Consider the following 16,788-nt stretch of genomic DNA (forward strand, 5'->3'; position numbering starts at 1 on the left):
TGTTTTACCAAGTAAATTGGTTTTATCTGAATCCCACTGTAACAATCTGGCAACCATGATGGCTCGCTGTCTGCTCTGTTTATTCCGATGTCTGTTGCTTAGTAGCGAGACCCGCAATGCATCAATGCATTTTTTGGGACACATTTAACTCGCTTAGTAATGAGCGATGTTTACTATAAATCGTGATGCATTTTAGGAGTTTATAGTGCCCTCAAAATCACATCTGAATTGCTCCTCATAATTTGGACACAGGGAAAAATGACTGACATACTAAATAGCACCCTAAATAGTAAATACAGAGCCATTTCGGTCACAGACGGACATTGCACAATGCCTTAAAAGAGAACTCTGGTCTTTTGGGCTGTGGCTGAAATGGCTCCCTATTTACTATTTAGGGCACTATTGAGTATGTCAGCCATTTTTCTTTGAGTGTCCAAATCATAAGGGGGAATTCGAATGTGATTTTAAGGTCACTATAAACTCCCATAATGCATCATGATTTATAGTAAACATCGCTTCTTACTAAACTAGCTAAATGTGTCCCAAAATGCAGACATCCGAACAAACAGAGCAGACAGTGAACCTTCATGGTTGCCAGATTGTTACAGTGGGATTCAGATAAAACCAATTTACTGGGTAAAACATTTTTCAAATCCGCCAACATACTGAGAAAACCACCCAGCTGATGTTTAACAATATTACAGGGTCCATTATTCCAACATGATCTTAAATAAAATAAAATACCTTAAATATCTTCACTAATTGCAAAAAAAAAAAAACTGATATTTAAATGAGTGTATCTGCATGTTTGTATTATGTGTTTTGTGCATTGTATCATTGGACACATGAACCAAAGAAAAGTAAATACAGTACATAAAAATAAGCTTGCAAGAAATGAAAGAAATAAATACTCGTTTATAATAACGAACATAAACACTGCTTATTCAAATTTCCATCAGCAGGACTAAAAGCTCTGTCTCTGCAAGGTTAGATATCTAACTACAACACTGACGAGTTCAATTTCCAAACTCCTAACACTTGGTAGTTTTGTTCACCCGTCAAAGCACAGCGTTTCCTCCAGACAATTTCAGACACAACTCCACATTTGGCATGAAACCACCCAATCTGGCAACATTTCGGGCAGGTGTACGCTGTTAATTTCAGATGTTTCTCCATGTAGTTCATTAAAGTGAGGATTATCTTTTAAACAGTGTAAATATAACAGTCAGAGAGAATAATGACTCCATGATCAGCTCAGAGCTTCACTAACTTTAATTCAGAGGTTAGTTCAGTGTGTTTATGGGGTTTTAAACACGGCTCAACCACTCAAACTCTGTAGAAACACAATGTTGAATATAAGAAAAAAACACAATAAAAATAGAGAAGTAGTGTGCAGTAGTTGGCAGCAGAATGTCTTTATAGTCTCCAGAAGCTTCACCCTCTTTTTTGATGTTATAAACGGGCATTTTGATGGCGTGATGGTCTCTTATGACGTCTTTACCTGCAATGATAAATAAATGAACTATTGTTTTAAAAATGTACTCCATTCACTGTAATGCACTGTAATGTAATTTACTAAATCTCAATTACATCAATTATTTTCTTTAATGATTATATTTAATAAAAAAAATAGCCACACAATGTAATTGAAATCCATTCAGTGGTAAAATACACATTATACATCATTTCCTTGCCAGGTCACTCTTTTCACACAAGCTCCTGCACTTTATGGTGCTAATTTGGTAACACAATGTCTTAATGTTTGGATCTGGATTTTCTGGGCAGTTTATCGTTGGAATTAACTGTTCAACTAAAGAACTAATTAAATAACAAAGGACAGTTTTGCTCAGAACAGTTAAAGGTAAAAGAGGACAGCCAGCAACAAGATGTTAGCTGTAATCAGAATCAGAATGTACTGGACACAATGCATTTGGTCACAATGAGCCAGAACTGTCTTGAGTGAATTTAACAATAAGAAGTGTGAAGTGATCAGTTAGTACGATGCCATGATAATGAACAGAAAGGTCAGTTCTACAGTTTTAGCTGATGATGTGTGTGACCTAATGTATACTTAAAACTTGAAGTCAAGCCAAATCTGTACAAACACAGTAAAGTTAATAAATTAATCAAATATAACCCACCTGTGCTGAAGCCCCATACTGGTGTTACTTGGTGAATATCAGTTGGTCGGTTCTCGGCCCTGTTCTGCCCTGCAGCTCACCATATTTGAAGTAATTTGAACTTAAAATAAGCACAAAATAAGCACATCAGACAAGTTATTTGATTCTTATGTCCAAAATTAAGCTTTTTGCTTGATTCAGATTTTGAGATTATTTTAAGAAATGTTGGAAAGACAAATTTGGCTACCCTATTGCACGATTTTTTGTGCTTAATATAAGTTTTCCATCTCAATTTGTATTATTATTTTTTTGTGTTTTGTTTTTGTAAAAGGATTTTAAACACACACAGCTCTAGTTGGAGCATTTTTTTTTTTACTTTGTATGACCATTTACAGTACAATCACACAACGACACCCATTCCCATTTAAAGTGTGAACGTCCTGCCTGTGATTCCCCACAGTGTGAAGAGCCAGTTGTGTGACCCCAGTTTCTTGTGAATCTTTGAGAACAGTGTGCTAAAACTGTAATGTCAACAGCAGCAGATGAAGCACTTATTCTGAGCTGAAGCCTCCTGTAAAAGACAAATATCAAACTGGACCCACAGCAGCATCTGCACTCAAAGCACCAGAGCCTGAATAAAAGCGCCGGGTGCCATTAGGGCCACTCCCTGGGTTCTTCTGGTTTTATTAGCCTGCTTGTTGGTTTTACAGCACTCTTCCCAGAGGAGCTGGACCTGCCGGATGTACTGATGCATAGCTTTCCTGTCTGTTGGTCTGAGCAGCTTTCACAGGCACAATGCTTTTCCAGTGTTTGGATTGCCAGCACTTTATCACCATTAAGCCCAGGCGGTGTGGAGAAGGAGGAGGTGAAGGTAATGGTGGATAGAGATAACTGGCAGACAAATACAGTAGACCATCTGGCAATTAAATCACCTCAGTGTCTATGAACTTCTAAATGTTAAAAACTCTGCAAACAACGGAGAGGCACATATATACTGTGCTTTTGGAGTGCTTTAGCTTTTTTCCTAAAGAGAATTGAGCTGTATAAAATCCATGCTAAAAAAAAAACGCCACACAGCCTCACTGTCTGTCTACTGATAATCTAATACCCGTCCAAAACCTTAATAATATCATCTTTGGTCCTCTTTCCACACACAGTTCTCCTCCACCAGTCTTACACACTGCTTTCGGATAACTTTATTCCACTCCTGGTGCAAAAAGTCAAGCACCTCTTGATATATATATATATATATATATATATATATATATATATATATATATATATATATATATATATATATATATATATATATATATATATTTATTTATTATTTATATATTATACTATAAAACCATGTTTTAGTTTCATAGTCAACTTTTTAAATTTAGCTCAAAATGAAATGGCACCGGCAATAATCCTAACTCCTACATTTTTTCAGGCAAAGCTGCTGTTTAGATATATTGTACACAATATAATTCTTACTGGTAAAAAGTCCAGGACCACATATTTGTAAACTGAAAAATTCTGACTAGTACAAATTATAGCACACAAATATATGTTTAATGTAGTTAATGTTTTTTTTACTAGTAAAAATGCTTTTATAAATAGGAGTGAGTGAAATTCTTCTCTTAATAGGTCTAATCATAGTGGCTAATCTTTAGACATGATATTATTAATACCAGTAACAAAATTAGGACTAATAGTTGATAGCTAAAATAAGAGTTTTCACTAAGTAAAACTGAGTTAGGATTTAAAAATTAAAGGCTTAAATTATAGGTTCAATTTTTTTTAAGTATGACTGAAATAATTTAGGATAAGACTGCATGTCATTTGAGAAAAGCTTAAATCTAAGTAGGCTATGAAAAAAACTATTTAAATAAAAAATAATTCATACACAAATTTAGTTTTGGGACAGGATGTTTAACTTCTTGAGGAAACATTTAAGCTTAGTCAGCTTTTCATAAAAAGAAAAAGAAATAACAGCATTACTTTATTTAGAGCTTTCTTTCTTTTTTTTTAGCAGAGTAAATAAATGTAAACCAGTAGCCTATAAAGTCTTTCACCTTAATTATAGAACTCAGTTTAATCAGTTTGTAAACATTATGTTAATGGTAATCAATTCAAAGAAACAGCACCTTTGGGGGCAGTTAGCAGGCGCTAAAGTGAGAGGTCGTTGTGGGCGGGGCTGTGGAGGTCATCGATTAACGATTCAGCATTCCTGAGACGCTGAGAGCCATAAGATAGTCCACAGTTGGGGTACATCCTCAGATCACTGTGTAGAGAGACGGCGACGGTACAGGACTTTTCAGAATGGCTTGGAATTCACTCCGTACCCCTCAGAAGGTGCTGGACGTTCTGTGGAACATTGATGAGATGGAATCGGAGGGCGAGGGGTGCGCAGAGTCGGACGACGATGATGAAATTGAGGACGCTTGTGAACTGAGTTGGAGTTTTGGACCTGATTTGGATTCAGAATCAGATTTTAAAGCCGAGTGTAAAGAGGACCCTTGGGAGGAGGCAGGAGATGGGCCGGTGTGGGTTGAAGAAAGCGGTGGCAGCACTCGGGGTAAAGCGCGGATGTTTCAGAAAATGAGGACACCTTCAGGACCCACAAGTTACGCCAAGGACAACATCACCAGCCCGATGAGCAGCCTGATGTGTTTGATTGACGCAGAAATGTGGGAGATCATTCTGAAACACACTCAAGCTGAAGCTGATCGAAATAATGCTGAACATTTCGATCTGACAGCGGATGAACTGAAAGCGTTCGTGGCTCTTATTTATCTGAGCAGCATTACGGGTGGTAGGAGAATGAAACTGAATGACTACTGGTCTGAAGACTTTGGAAATCTGATTTTTGTAAAGACAATGTCTTCAGACAGATACAAAGAAATTATGAGATACCTGCGCTTTGATGATAAAGCCACAAGAGCTTCCCGCATCAAGACTGATAAATTTGCCATGATTTCGGAGATATTTGATAAATTTGTAAAGAACAGTAAGGCTTCTTACACAGCTGGTGAGAACATCACTGTTGGGGAACAGATGTTCCCGAGCAAGGTGTGCTGTCGTTTCACGCAGTACATGACCAACAAACCGGACAAATTCGGCATTAAATTCTGGATGGCCGCAGATGCTGAAACAAAATACATGTTAAACGCAATTCCCTGTGTGGAGAAAGATCACAGGAGGGCGCCAGATCAACAGGTATCGGACAACGTTGTGATGCAACTGGTGGAGCCTTTCCTGGGCAAAGGAAGAAACATTACCACAGAAAACTTCTTCACTTCGCTGGATCTGGCAAACCATCTCTTGGCGGAGAAAACCACCATCGTTGGCAAAATGAACGAAAGCAGGTGGGCGATGCCTCCGTGCACGCGGACACAGTCTGAGCGATTTTCCACCACCGTGCTCAAATCTGGAAAAGTCACGCTCACTATTTACCAGGCAAAACCCAAAGAAAACGTGTGCGTCCTGAGCACCATGCACCAGACCGTCTCCTTCGACAAAACTGCAAACAAAGTGCCCGACAGTGTCTACCACTACAACAGCACTAAACTCGGCGTGAGCGCGCTGGATCACATGGTTCGTCAGTACACGATAAAGGGTCACGCAGGTCGCTGGCCCGTGGCTGTGTTTTATAACATCCTACAACTGGCTGCCATTAATGCACACGTTCTGTACAGACAGTGCACGAATGTTAATACAAACAGAAGAAAATTCATCCTGGAGCTGGTGAAGGAAATGTGTGAGAAGCACAGACTGGCACAGAGATCCCGGGAAATGGAAAGAAAGCGACTTTTACTCGACACTGACCCTGACCCTCTCTGCCGCCCCGCCAAAAGGAGACAGTGTCAAATTGGCAGATGTTCAGGGAACAAAACTTTCGGCATCTGCGGGACATGCAGGCGCATTGTGTGCGGCAGATGCTCCAAACCTGCACCAAAACTGTGCTGTGAATGTCTCTGACACACAATGGGCTTTAAAGGACTTTTAAAGCTTATGAATACTGATAAAATATCAGCCATGGATTAAGACTTTTTCATTTGTTGACAAATTAATGCCGAACTTACTTACCTTACATAAACAATGCGCGAATACTGTCCTCCTTGTGAAGTGGTCATCATGAGTTCACTCTGATGTTTGGAGGCTTGACTTTGTAGAGGACAGTGGACAAAAACTTAAAGCCATATTTCTTTTGTTATCTGTGCTGTAAAGCTGTAAAGCTCTCAAAGATGCTGTAAACATAAAGGAGCGTATAAACACTGCTCTATATCCCACAGAGACTCAGAACCCAGGCACAGTTTAAGACCTGTAATGCTGCTTGTAAATATTCTTTGACCTCTAATGTTCAAAAAACATTGTTTTTTACATCCTTATGTTAACAATTATAAAAACTGTTTTTTGTCTTTAGAAACTATTAAGGGTTTATATCCCTATCAGTGTTTTTATTTTTCAGTGCTTTAAATTATCTTCATCAATATTTGTATTCCATTTTTGTTGAATGTTTTATTGTGACTAATTTTAATAAAATTCAGCCACCACAAATCTATGCTTCATGTCTTTCATTTACTTACTTTTAGTTGAGACTGAAGAGATATGCTGTCAGAAGTACTGAATTCAGTTAAAAATAATGGTGGACAATGGTACAGGAATTGAGGAGAAATCTTTTTTGAAAAGTATAGTTTAAAACAGTTTTTGAATATATTTGAATCTGTTCTAAAGTAGTTGAATATTTTTTTGAAGATTTGAACCTTAAAAAAAAGTTAAAATAGTTTTTTTTAACAGAATTTTATTTTTATTGAATCAGTTTTTAAAAAAAGATTTTAATCTAAAAAAAAAAAAGCAGTTTACTTTTTACCATTTTTTTTGTGAAAATGCAATTTCTGTACTATTTCCTTCTAAATTCTTCATGTAGGTGAAACAGTTTTGTAACAGGAGTATACAGGTTTTCTTTTGTCTTATTTTAAGTGTACAGCTTTACAAAAAGTAATGGAAAATTATCCAAGTACATGATGCTGTTTATTATAGCAATAATATATATATATATATATATATATATATATATATATATATATATATATATATATATATATATATATATAGCTAATAGCTAAGACTATAGAATTTTGATGATTGTTTTGTTTAATTGATTAAAAAAAATAATACTGGACTGACCATCCTCCAGACCTAATTCATTTATTTATGTTTACACTTTCTTTTACTTGGAATTACTTTTACTTGAAACCAGCATCTCATTAGTCTTACCTAAAGCATTCAAATGCAAACTAATGATGGAGAATGGTCCATTGGTAGGGTATTAAGGAGGTGTTAATCATTTGAATAATCATAGGGCAGAGGCGTGGAGGTGTAAAAAGCTATAATAATATAATAACAGTAGTAGTTCTTGATTTTGATTAAGAAAATGCTTCAAAGGGGTTTACATCCAATCCACACATTTCCTGAGGAGTGTGTAGCAACATGCTCAAGTTGTCCTAAAGAAAATAAACCATAAACCATTTAAGAAAAGCAGAAAAGCAATAAATGAGTCAGATTCACAACATAATAGATGTATTCACATGTATAATATGCACATTCTGTACAACAACTGATTAAAAATAATTTAAACATTTTCCAGGATATACGTCTGCAATGATAAAATAATACTCTCACTCAATAAACTCACATGTCTGATAACATCATTCTGACTTTAGATCTGCTCTACGTTTAATCCCACAGCATCTGACAATATAATGTAACAATGCTAATATTTTACTGAAAAGCTAATATGTAAAATGGATTTGCTGTTTCCTCAAATCCACTTTATTTAACCTGACTAGCTTCACATGTTCTGATAAAAACACACAAAGTGGTCCAAATCAGAAGTGAAAGGATGATGAGGTTCCATTTGTTGAGACAACATGCAGAAGAAACACAATTAACTCATGTTATGCAAAAATCCTATAAATCTGCTGTGTAGTAATGTGTGTAATTTTTCTTTTTGTATGGAGAATAAAATTTCAAGCATGTTTTTCAGGGTCCAGTTCTGACACTTAAAACTGAAGCCTGTGGATTTGGCCCTGTTTATGCAGTTTATGCGGTATTCAGCTAATGGCCAAATCAATGGAGGCTGCAAGAATAAAATCAGACGGCCGTGATGCAGTAAAAACTTAACCGCAGTGTTAAAACACAAGGCTGCATTTAGTCTGGTCATGAATATCTGTCAGACAGACAGATATCAATGTTTCTATTGGGCCTATTTTGGTCTAAAAACATGTAACAGGAAAAACTGCCAGTCTTGGTATATAATAATGATAATAATAATAATAATAACAACAATAGCAACAACAACAAGGCTACCAAACAGTTTCATTGGTGTAAATGTCTCTCTCTTTATCAGCTTGGTTTTAAAGTAATGGTAAGAATTAAGTGAGTATGATTTTTTTTAAATGCTTTTTTTTTCCACATGCATGAATATTCAGAGCTATTGCGGGACTCTTATGCTGTATTACTGCGTTAAAAACTGCAAACAGCTGCAAATACAAAAATGAACATCCTCGGCACACTGTAGATTAGGACTAATACTGTGGGAATGGTTCGTTCGTCCCTTATATCGTAGTATGGCTGAGGCGAAATGTGAATCTTCGATGATGGCCATGGTAAATAAAGTAAAAAAAAAAAAAAAAAAAAAGAAATGTACAAGTCCTGTCCTTAGTGTGTGCAAAAAAAAAAAAAAAAAACAAACGAACGAAGAAAAAAAAAAAAAACACTCGACAAAAATCCCAGGACAGACCAAGGCACCTGTCTGCGTTCACATTTAATCTCGTCCAGCAGTCTCTCTCTTTGTGTCTCTGCATTTCAGCTGTGCTCCGCTCCCCCCGGGCAGTTGACGGCGATGGCTAGAGACAGGCCAGCCGAAGCGCAGCCAGCGCCAGAGGATAGCCGGTGTGCAACAGGAGCCCGACTGTTGGCCCCGCAGCAGGAAGCGTAGTGGAGGGACAGGAAGAGAGAGCCCAGCACAGGCCACAGTCCAGAAAGCTCGCGGTGGAGACCGCCTCAGGGCCGATGGAACCTGCCAAAGCACAGAAGGAGCAGACTCTTATTTTAGCACCGTCGACAGCGGGAAGCTGGGAAAACAGACCTAGCCAAAATTCATGGGGAAACAAGGGGGTGAGCTAACAAGCTCCCCTTCCTGGCATTACCTCATTATCTTGTTAAAAGCCAACAATTCTTATGAAACACAGATCCAGCTCTGAAGAGAGTAGTACAATTACCTTAGAGGAAAGTCAGTATATGATACATGTAGACCACAGAAGTGTGCAAAACCCTTACAATCATAAATAGTAGATAAAAAGAGGGTAGTATTATTGCAAACTGCAATATGGAGAACACAATAATATCTGAAACGATAAAAGAAATCCATACTGTGATATGATATTATGCTATTCAATTTATTTAACTTCTCACCTGGAACATTTTTAGGGGTATTTTTTTGTATAATTGTTTATGTTTGCAGTTTATTTGTGCTAAACATTCTGCAACTTAGTATTGTGGTACATTTTATAATTAATATAATTTAATTTTATTACAAATTTTTCCCATTTTCTCCCCAATTTACACGGCCAATTACCCAACCCACTCATTAGGACTCCCCCTATCACTAGTAATGCCCCAACACACCAGGAGGGTGAAGACTAACACATGCCTCCTCTGTTACATGTGAAGTCGGCCACCGCTTCTTTTTCGAGCTGCTGCTGATGCAGCATTTCCGAGCAGCATCACAGCGCGCTCAGAGGAAAGCGCAGAGACTCGGTTCTGATACATCAGCTCACAGACGTACTGTGCTGTGGACATCACCCAGTAGTGATGTGGGGAGAGAGCGCCATCTACCCACCCGGAGGGAGCAGGGCCAATTTTGCTCCCTCTGAACGCCGGCAGCTTGATGGCAAAGCTGCATGAGCGGGGGTTCTTACATTTTACTCTTAAGTTATATTTATTATATAATTTTGTTACATTATTATTTTATACTAAATCAGAGTTGTGTTCATTTAAAATAAATAGACAAAAAAGACACATTATTTTTGTTTCTACTTTTTGTTCATTAAATAAACAATCTACAATACTATATAAAATATTAACATTTATTTTGTTAACTACTGTAAGAATGTCATAGTCAAAAATATAACCCATATATTGTGATATTATTTTAGGGATATTACCATTATAATATATATAAACTCACTGTCAAAAACTAGTGGCATCCAGAAGGAATTTCAGGATTGCAAAGCTATTGAGAAGCGAGATAATGGTTGCCAGGAAAAATAAATCATTTTTAAAAGTTATAGTGAATATACTGAATATAGACCAGTTTATAGACCAGTCCAGACCTTAACCTCATTGAGAATCTTTGGGATGTGCTGGATGGAAAAGACTTTGTGCAGTGGTCAGACTCTACCATCATTAATGCTGCTGAAAGATCTTGGAGAAAAATGTATGCAAAACTGGATTGAAATAAATCTTGTGACATTACAGAAGCTTATTGAAACAATGCCACAGTATATGAGTGATGCAATCAAAGCTAAAGGTGGTCCAAATAAATATTAGAGTGTGTGACCCTTTTTAAGGCTTCTTTGATGGCTAGGCAGTGTATCATAAAGTTGGAGTGTGTTAAAGTTCCTGTAATGAAGACCAAAGGTCATCTGGCATCATACAAAAAAAACACTGCACCCCACACCATCACACCAGGCCTTGTGGATGTGTAGCGCATAACAACAAATCATTCTTTATCTTGAGCGGTATCAGCGCTGGTGTGTGCACCTGCATTAAGACCAATGTTTTCCCATCTTCAGAGATGATGCAGCGTGATGCAGCATGGTGCACTCTGTGCTCGCTCATCACAACAGAAGCTTAGTGTTTAGATCATTAGATTATTGATCGCAGGGCTGTGGGTTCGATAGCTGGTTTCGTTTATGTGCTACTGTTGTGCATTTAACCCCGTCTGTGACCCGAGCCCCGCAGTGAAGGCCGCCCACGTCTCTGGGCAGGTGTGCTCACTGTCTCACTGTGTGTCTCACAGCATGGATGGGTTTAGGGCGGAGGTCAAAGTTTAATGGATTTCAGCAGACACTCTTAGCAGACTCTTATCACAAGTACTTTGTCATTCACTCTGAACATTCGAAGCCAGTATTGATGGACCTTGAATACACTGAGCTCTGACTGTACCAGAACTGAGCTAAACAATAAAAATGCTTCAACAGATTGAGACATTGGAGGCAATACTCAACTTTTACAGCATGAATTCAGAGCTAACTAAACTATATAAACATGTGGAGAAGAAGATAGGGGCAATAACAACTAAATCTAAATATCTAAATATTGTATTCAACACAAATAGTGACGGTTGGATGTTTAACCTATACTCTTCACAGATCTAAAAGTCTTCTGCAGGGTACAGTACAGTATGAGCTGATTCCCTGGACTAGGAATAAGGTGCATTTACACTGCTCCCTCACGACAACGCACAGCGACTTATCCCATTCATTTTCAATGGGAAGGTGCATCATGGGTCCGATGCGTCGAGAGCGGGGGATGCGTTGCGATGAAAAGTTGAGCCGAGCTGAACTTTATGCAAATGAATCCGTCCAACGCGATGCGTCTATCCAATCAGAGACCAGGTGTTCGCCTGATACGTGTCTGCAGTGCAGTGTCTGAAAACATTTAGTTCCGCTTTTAAGCGTCCAGAGAAGCCTGGAAGAGAAGTTTCAGGCTTTCCTGCCTCATATATTAAAACCCTGCTGATTTACTGGGACTCTGATCACAGTAATACAGCGAGGAGAAAGGCTACAGAGATTGTTGAGGTCTCTAGTGGGTTTTTAAAAATATTAATATATAATTTAATTGGATAAGTTTGCTTTTGTTAGCCTATATTCTGCTCACAAGACATATATTTATTAATACACATTTATATATTTTTAATTTATAGAAAATAATAATAGCTTGTATAAAAGCGTTTAAATTTATTAGAGTGATTTAATTGGACGACGCAGGGAACGCCTTCGTCACGCCCACATGCGACCAGTTGGAGGGGGGCAGCGTGACCATGTGCGTTGACGCGACGGAGCAGTGTAAATGCACCGTAATACTGTTCATACACTGCACGACTATAAAAAAGACTTTTAACAGATTAAAGTGCCCCTCTCAAGTGTAAAGACTCATAACAGACTTTTTACTCACAGACTAAGATTTTGCAAAGACTGGGGATCACTAACTGCAAGATTGCAGCTAGATTCTATCTGAAATTATTTCTCATCATGCTTCTGGTGGAGTTTACATACAAAACATATTATACATTAACTTCAAATAATGTAAAAAAAAAATAATAAAATAAATTGTCCCCATCAACAGTTTATTTTTCTGCCACACTGTTAGTTATTGATTTTTTAATAGAATATATTTTGTGTTTAACTCTGCCTAAAAGCTTCTTTTGCCCCCACTTTTTGCTACAACAGTTTCTCTACTATATAGGTTCACGATAAGAATTTTTTGTGGATGATATATTGTCCCAGAAAATTATTACGATACACAACATTTTTGAAATTTTAAGACTATTAAATGCCAATGACATAATGATAACAGAATAGAATAAGTAATTATACACTTTTCAAAGACAGCAAAAATGTAAACAATAATTTATTATAATTAGTTAATAGACGATATCACGACTATCAAAAATGATTGCAGTCATGCTCATTTATTGTACGATAATCGATATTGCAATTATTGTGACAGGCCTACTGCTATACATTTGCTACATTTGTTTAAGATATAATTAATTCACTACAGAACATCATTTTTGCAAAATCTGTATTTATTAAACTTGTTTGTATCAAAAATAACACTGCACAAATAAATAGCTGTGAAAATGGAATAACTTTAAATATGATGACTTTAAAATTCTACGTGTGTTTAAAATTCTGTACATATTTAAGTAAGAATCATATACGGCATATTAACTGCAAAATAAGTCCTTTTTAGTTAAGGGAAATATATTCTTGCTGCTTCCCGTAGCTCTTCTCCTATTGGTTGTTATTTTTCTTGTCACTATTTGCGTGAGCCAAGTCTCAAGACTTACATAAATAAATAAACATGGTTGATTTTATCTAACCTTCGGGATGAGAAAAACACTGACTAAAACTTTCAATCGTAACACCGAACGATCGAGATGATGACCTCAACAAGACTCTCGTGATTTTATCCCGACTCTGGAAATTTGTCTGCACAGTAAAATCGCTTAAAAATTATTAGGTGTAAGGTCGGCATAAGTAGAAGTCCTAAACAGCATTGTAAAATCCACTGCACAAAAATATTTTTCACAATGATACTTATTCTCTGTGCAGATTCAGCCATTATTTAATAGCTCACTCACCTGGTAAACTGTTTGCTCTCTTCATGAACCTCCATCTCTTTGCTTTTGAACTCGTTAAGTTCCTTGCGTATAGCAGCCTGCAAGAAAGAAGAATTATCATGAGGATCTGTACTGTTCCACCTACCATTATGCCATTGTTGCATTTTATGAAATATGCCATTTCTATTAATTTATGTATTTATTTATATATTTGGTTTTAAACCTCTATCAAGAGAAATTTTATGCACTACTACTGATTCTGATTATACCTTCAAACCTCCTTTCATCTAATTCCTTTTTTACATTGCATGTAATAAAAAAAGCAAACCCCAAATAAAAAATGCAATGCACACAAGTAAACCCTTATCCGAAACATGAAGACACGTAACACTAAAACTAAATGGCCAGCAGGTGGCATCTCAGTCTTAAAAGAGAAATCACAAGATAGAATATCAGAATGAACCTGTATTTCTGACTATAGCTTGCCCTCACTACTACAGTCATCTTCTTATGAGAAAAAGAAAACTGCAAATGATAACCTGATTTGTGATCAAATTCTGAAATTGTAACAGTGCTCAATAAAAATACTTGGTGTTGTTTGGTATGTGGAGGCACACTATATAAAAAATAAGCTAACTAAAGCAAATAAAACATCTAATGGTTGCTGGTTACGCCCCCTTTGTAATGAGGAGATCTGCATAATATTCAATACAGCAAATAAACATGTTTTGCTATAAATAATTGTACTAAAAACTATAGAATAATCATGGTAGTACCACATTACTTTAGGGATTTAAAATATGTTATAATATATAATTTTAGACTTATTTTGAGTATTTTGATGTATTCACATTCATAGAAACATAAACCTGGTCTTGTGTGACTGGAATTACCTGCCTGATTAATTGAGTAACTCTTTAACAAGGCAACTGACTTTAATGTTAAAATGACGTACCATGACCCTGATTATGCTGATTCATACTTTTACTTATTTTATTTATAGACCCCAAAATATCTATACACCCAGCTCACCTGCAAAAGCATTTCTACAAATAAAGATGTGATACAGTAAAATGCTTCACGCTTTAAGAGAACATGGTGGTGTTGTAACACTGGAGAGCAGCACCAGAGAACCCTGATAGTTATGGGAATATGGGACGGCTGTAACTCAAACTCTGCAAATTGGAAAGCTCCCCACAGCCAACATTTCTCTAACACTTCTATCAATATCTCACTGTACACATCGGACAGCATCATTGTTACTATAAACAAAACAAAGCTATGCACTGCTGTGCTATCTGCTTTCTGTGCAATCCCACTACAATGCTGTAACCCAGCCAATCAAAGCAGAGCTTATTCAATATTTAGGAAGCTACCATAAAAAAATGTTGGGGTTGTAAATAGATATGTTTTCATTCTAAACAGCCACAGACCCACATACACTATAGCAGGGGTCAGCAATAGGCATGAAACATCTGGCCTGTGAGGTTGTTTAATTAAGCAATAGAACACGGCTGTGATGTTATTCGCGACAACACACAACCTAGAGTGTTCTATTGCTTTTATACAACAGATTTGTTTAACAAAATAAATTTTAAAAAAATAATTTAAAGAACCTTGAGAAATTCAAAATGATTATGCCTTAACATGGACCGTGCCTTCCGACAAAAAGTTGTTTCACAACAACTGTAACAGAACTGAAACTTAGCTACAAAACGCCATATAGTTTATACAGACTAACACCACGAACGTTGGCTTGAAATCAAAATTGGGATTAAGCAAAGATGGTAACTTAAACATAAGGACCGTGAAATAACGCTGAAACTCTCCTCTCTTTCGCAGAGGAGTCGTCTTCAGGTGAAACCCGTGCGTTTTTTTAAGCATTTCTGCTTGTTTTGCTAGGTATTGTTGGTTAGCCAGCCAGCTGGACTGTGGTTAGGTTAGCGTGGCTTGCATTAGCTCAGCATTAACTTAGCTTAGCCTAGCCTGGCTGGTTAGCGTTCTGGCTGCCAGACCGCTTTAGCCGAGGTGTATTTTTTTCCCTTTTTCCACAAAAGACGAGCCAGCGCTGCAGGCGAGTGAGCTGTGGCTGAGCGCTAGCCTGTGCTAAGCTAATGCTGCTGCCGTTACTCTGCAACGCGTCGGCGGAGTGATACAGGTTTAGTGTGAGAAGGCCGTGATGTTATCACAAATATCATCACGGCTAGAACACTTCTCAACCAATCAGATTGTGAAGTCGGAACGAACTGTTGTATAAACTATAATGAATGATGACTTTAGTTTCTACCCGTTGTTGGGCTTCCTATCTCCTTATAAGGGCTTTTTTCCCGGACGTGTCCCAATTCACTAGCTGGGGCAGCGGTAGTGTATTGGACCATGACCCTGACGACACGGGTTCGATCCCACATGAGGAGAGGTGTGTTTGTGAAAAAAAAAAAAAAAATCCTTTCTTTTTTTCTTGGGTTTACCTGCTTTGAGATCAACAACCCTCTGGGATGGAGAGCTAGTAGTCTGTAGCACTCCATCCCATTACACTTCATTTTCCAAAACAGAATATTTTTTTGTGGCTCGCCATGTAACGGCTTAAAAAAAAAAGAATTCTGGCCTGCAGCCAAACTTAATTGCAGACCCCTGCACTATAGGGACAAAATTATTGGGACACCTGGTTATTAATTGTTTCTTATGAAAATAAGGGTATTTAAAAAAAAAACATTTATCCTGATTTTGTTGGAGTAACAGTCTTTACTGTACAGTAAAGTCTTTCTACTAGCAGCAGCATAAGTGAGGTCAGAATGGAAGTACTGGAAGGAGCACCATCATTTCAGAGGACACGGTTCTCTTTACTGCTCCATGCTGGGGCCTGGGCATGGTGCAAATAGGTCCATGTTTTTCTGCTCCAGAGAGTAATTCAGCCAGTCATTCTGCTGGCAATAGGTCTCTACAGGCACTAAATGAGAGTGTAAAATATGAATGTAAAAGAATTACATATTTTTCCTCCCCAGAGAACAAGAAGAGAGTATGTAAAGAGTGTGAGTGTGAGCGGTTGTTTTTCCAGCTCGAGCTGAATATCAGTTCCTCCTCGCAGGAAATCAAGACTCTTGTGTGCCCCCTGCTGCCTCCCCCTTAACCAGAGTGTAATGACAGGTTCCCCAGCCTCCATTAACAACCCTCTATAATTATTTCATGAAGAAAAGCAAGCCAACAGGAAAATTGCCTACTTTATCAGCGGGGGTCAGCCTGGTCCAGGGTTTGTCAGCACGCCGA

General features: G+C 37.5%; 2 protein-coding genes across 6 annotated transcripts in view; one reads left to right on the forward strand and one right to left on the reverse strand.

Annotated features, from left to right (window-relative positions):
• Nucleotides 1-4,430: 4,430 nt before the first annotated feature.
• Nucleotides 4,431-6,089, forward strand: LOC125802876 (piggyBac transposable element-derived protein 3-like). Its single transcript, XM_049480968.1, has one exon. The coding sequence runs from the start codon at nt 4,431-4,433 to the stop codon at nt 6,087-6,089; it is 1,659 nt and encodes a 552-aa protein (XP_049336925.1).
• A 1,585-nt stretch (nt 6,090-7,674) lies between these two features.
• phactr2 (phosphatase and actin regulator 2) overlaps nt 7,675-16,788 on the reverse strand; it is a 92,562-nt gene continuing 83,448 nt past the window's right edge. For all 5 annotated transcript variants that reach the window (XM_007256075.4, XM_007256071.4, XM_007256074.4 and 2 more), the window contains 3 exons: nt 16,743-16,788; nt 13,546-13,622; nt 7,675-9,192 (listed from right to left, as the gene is read on the reverse strand). The exon at nt 16,743-16,788 is cut by the window's right edge and continues 92 nt beyond it. In XM_007256075.4, coding sequence (XP_007256137.1) covers nt 9,177-9,192; nt 13,546-13,622; nt 16,743-16,788 — 139 coding nt within the window. In that variant the 3' untranslated portion in view covers nt 7,675-9,176. The remainder of the gene's footprint in view (nt 9,193-13,545; nt 13,623-16,742) is intronic.

The sequence above is a fragment of the Astyanax mexicanus genome, chromosome 7, assembly GCF_023375975.1.
Source record: "Astyanax mexicanus isolate ESR-SI-001 chromosome 7, AstMex3_surface, whole genome shotgun sequence".
Lineage (NCBI taxonomy): Eukaryota > Metazoa > Chordata > Actinopteri > Characiformes > Acestrorhamphidae > Astyanax > Astyanax mexicanus.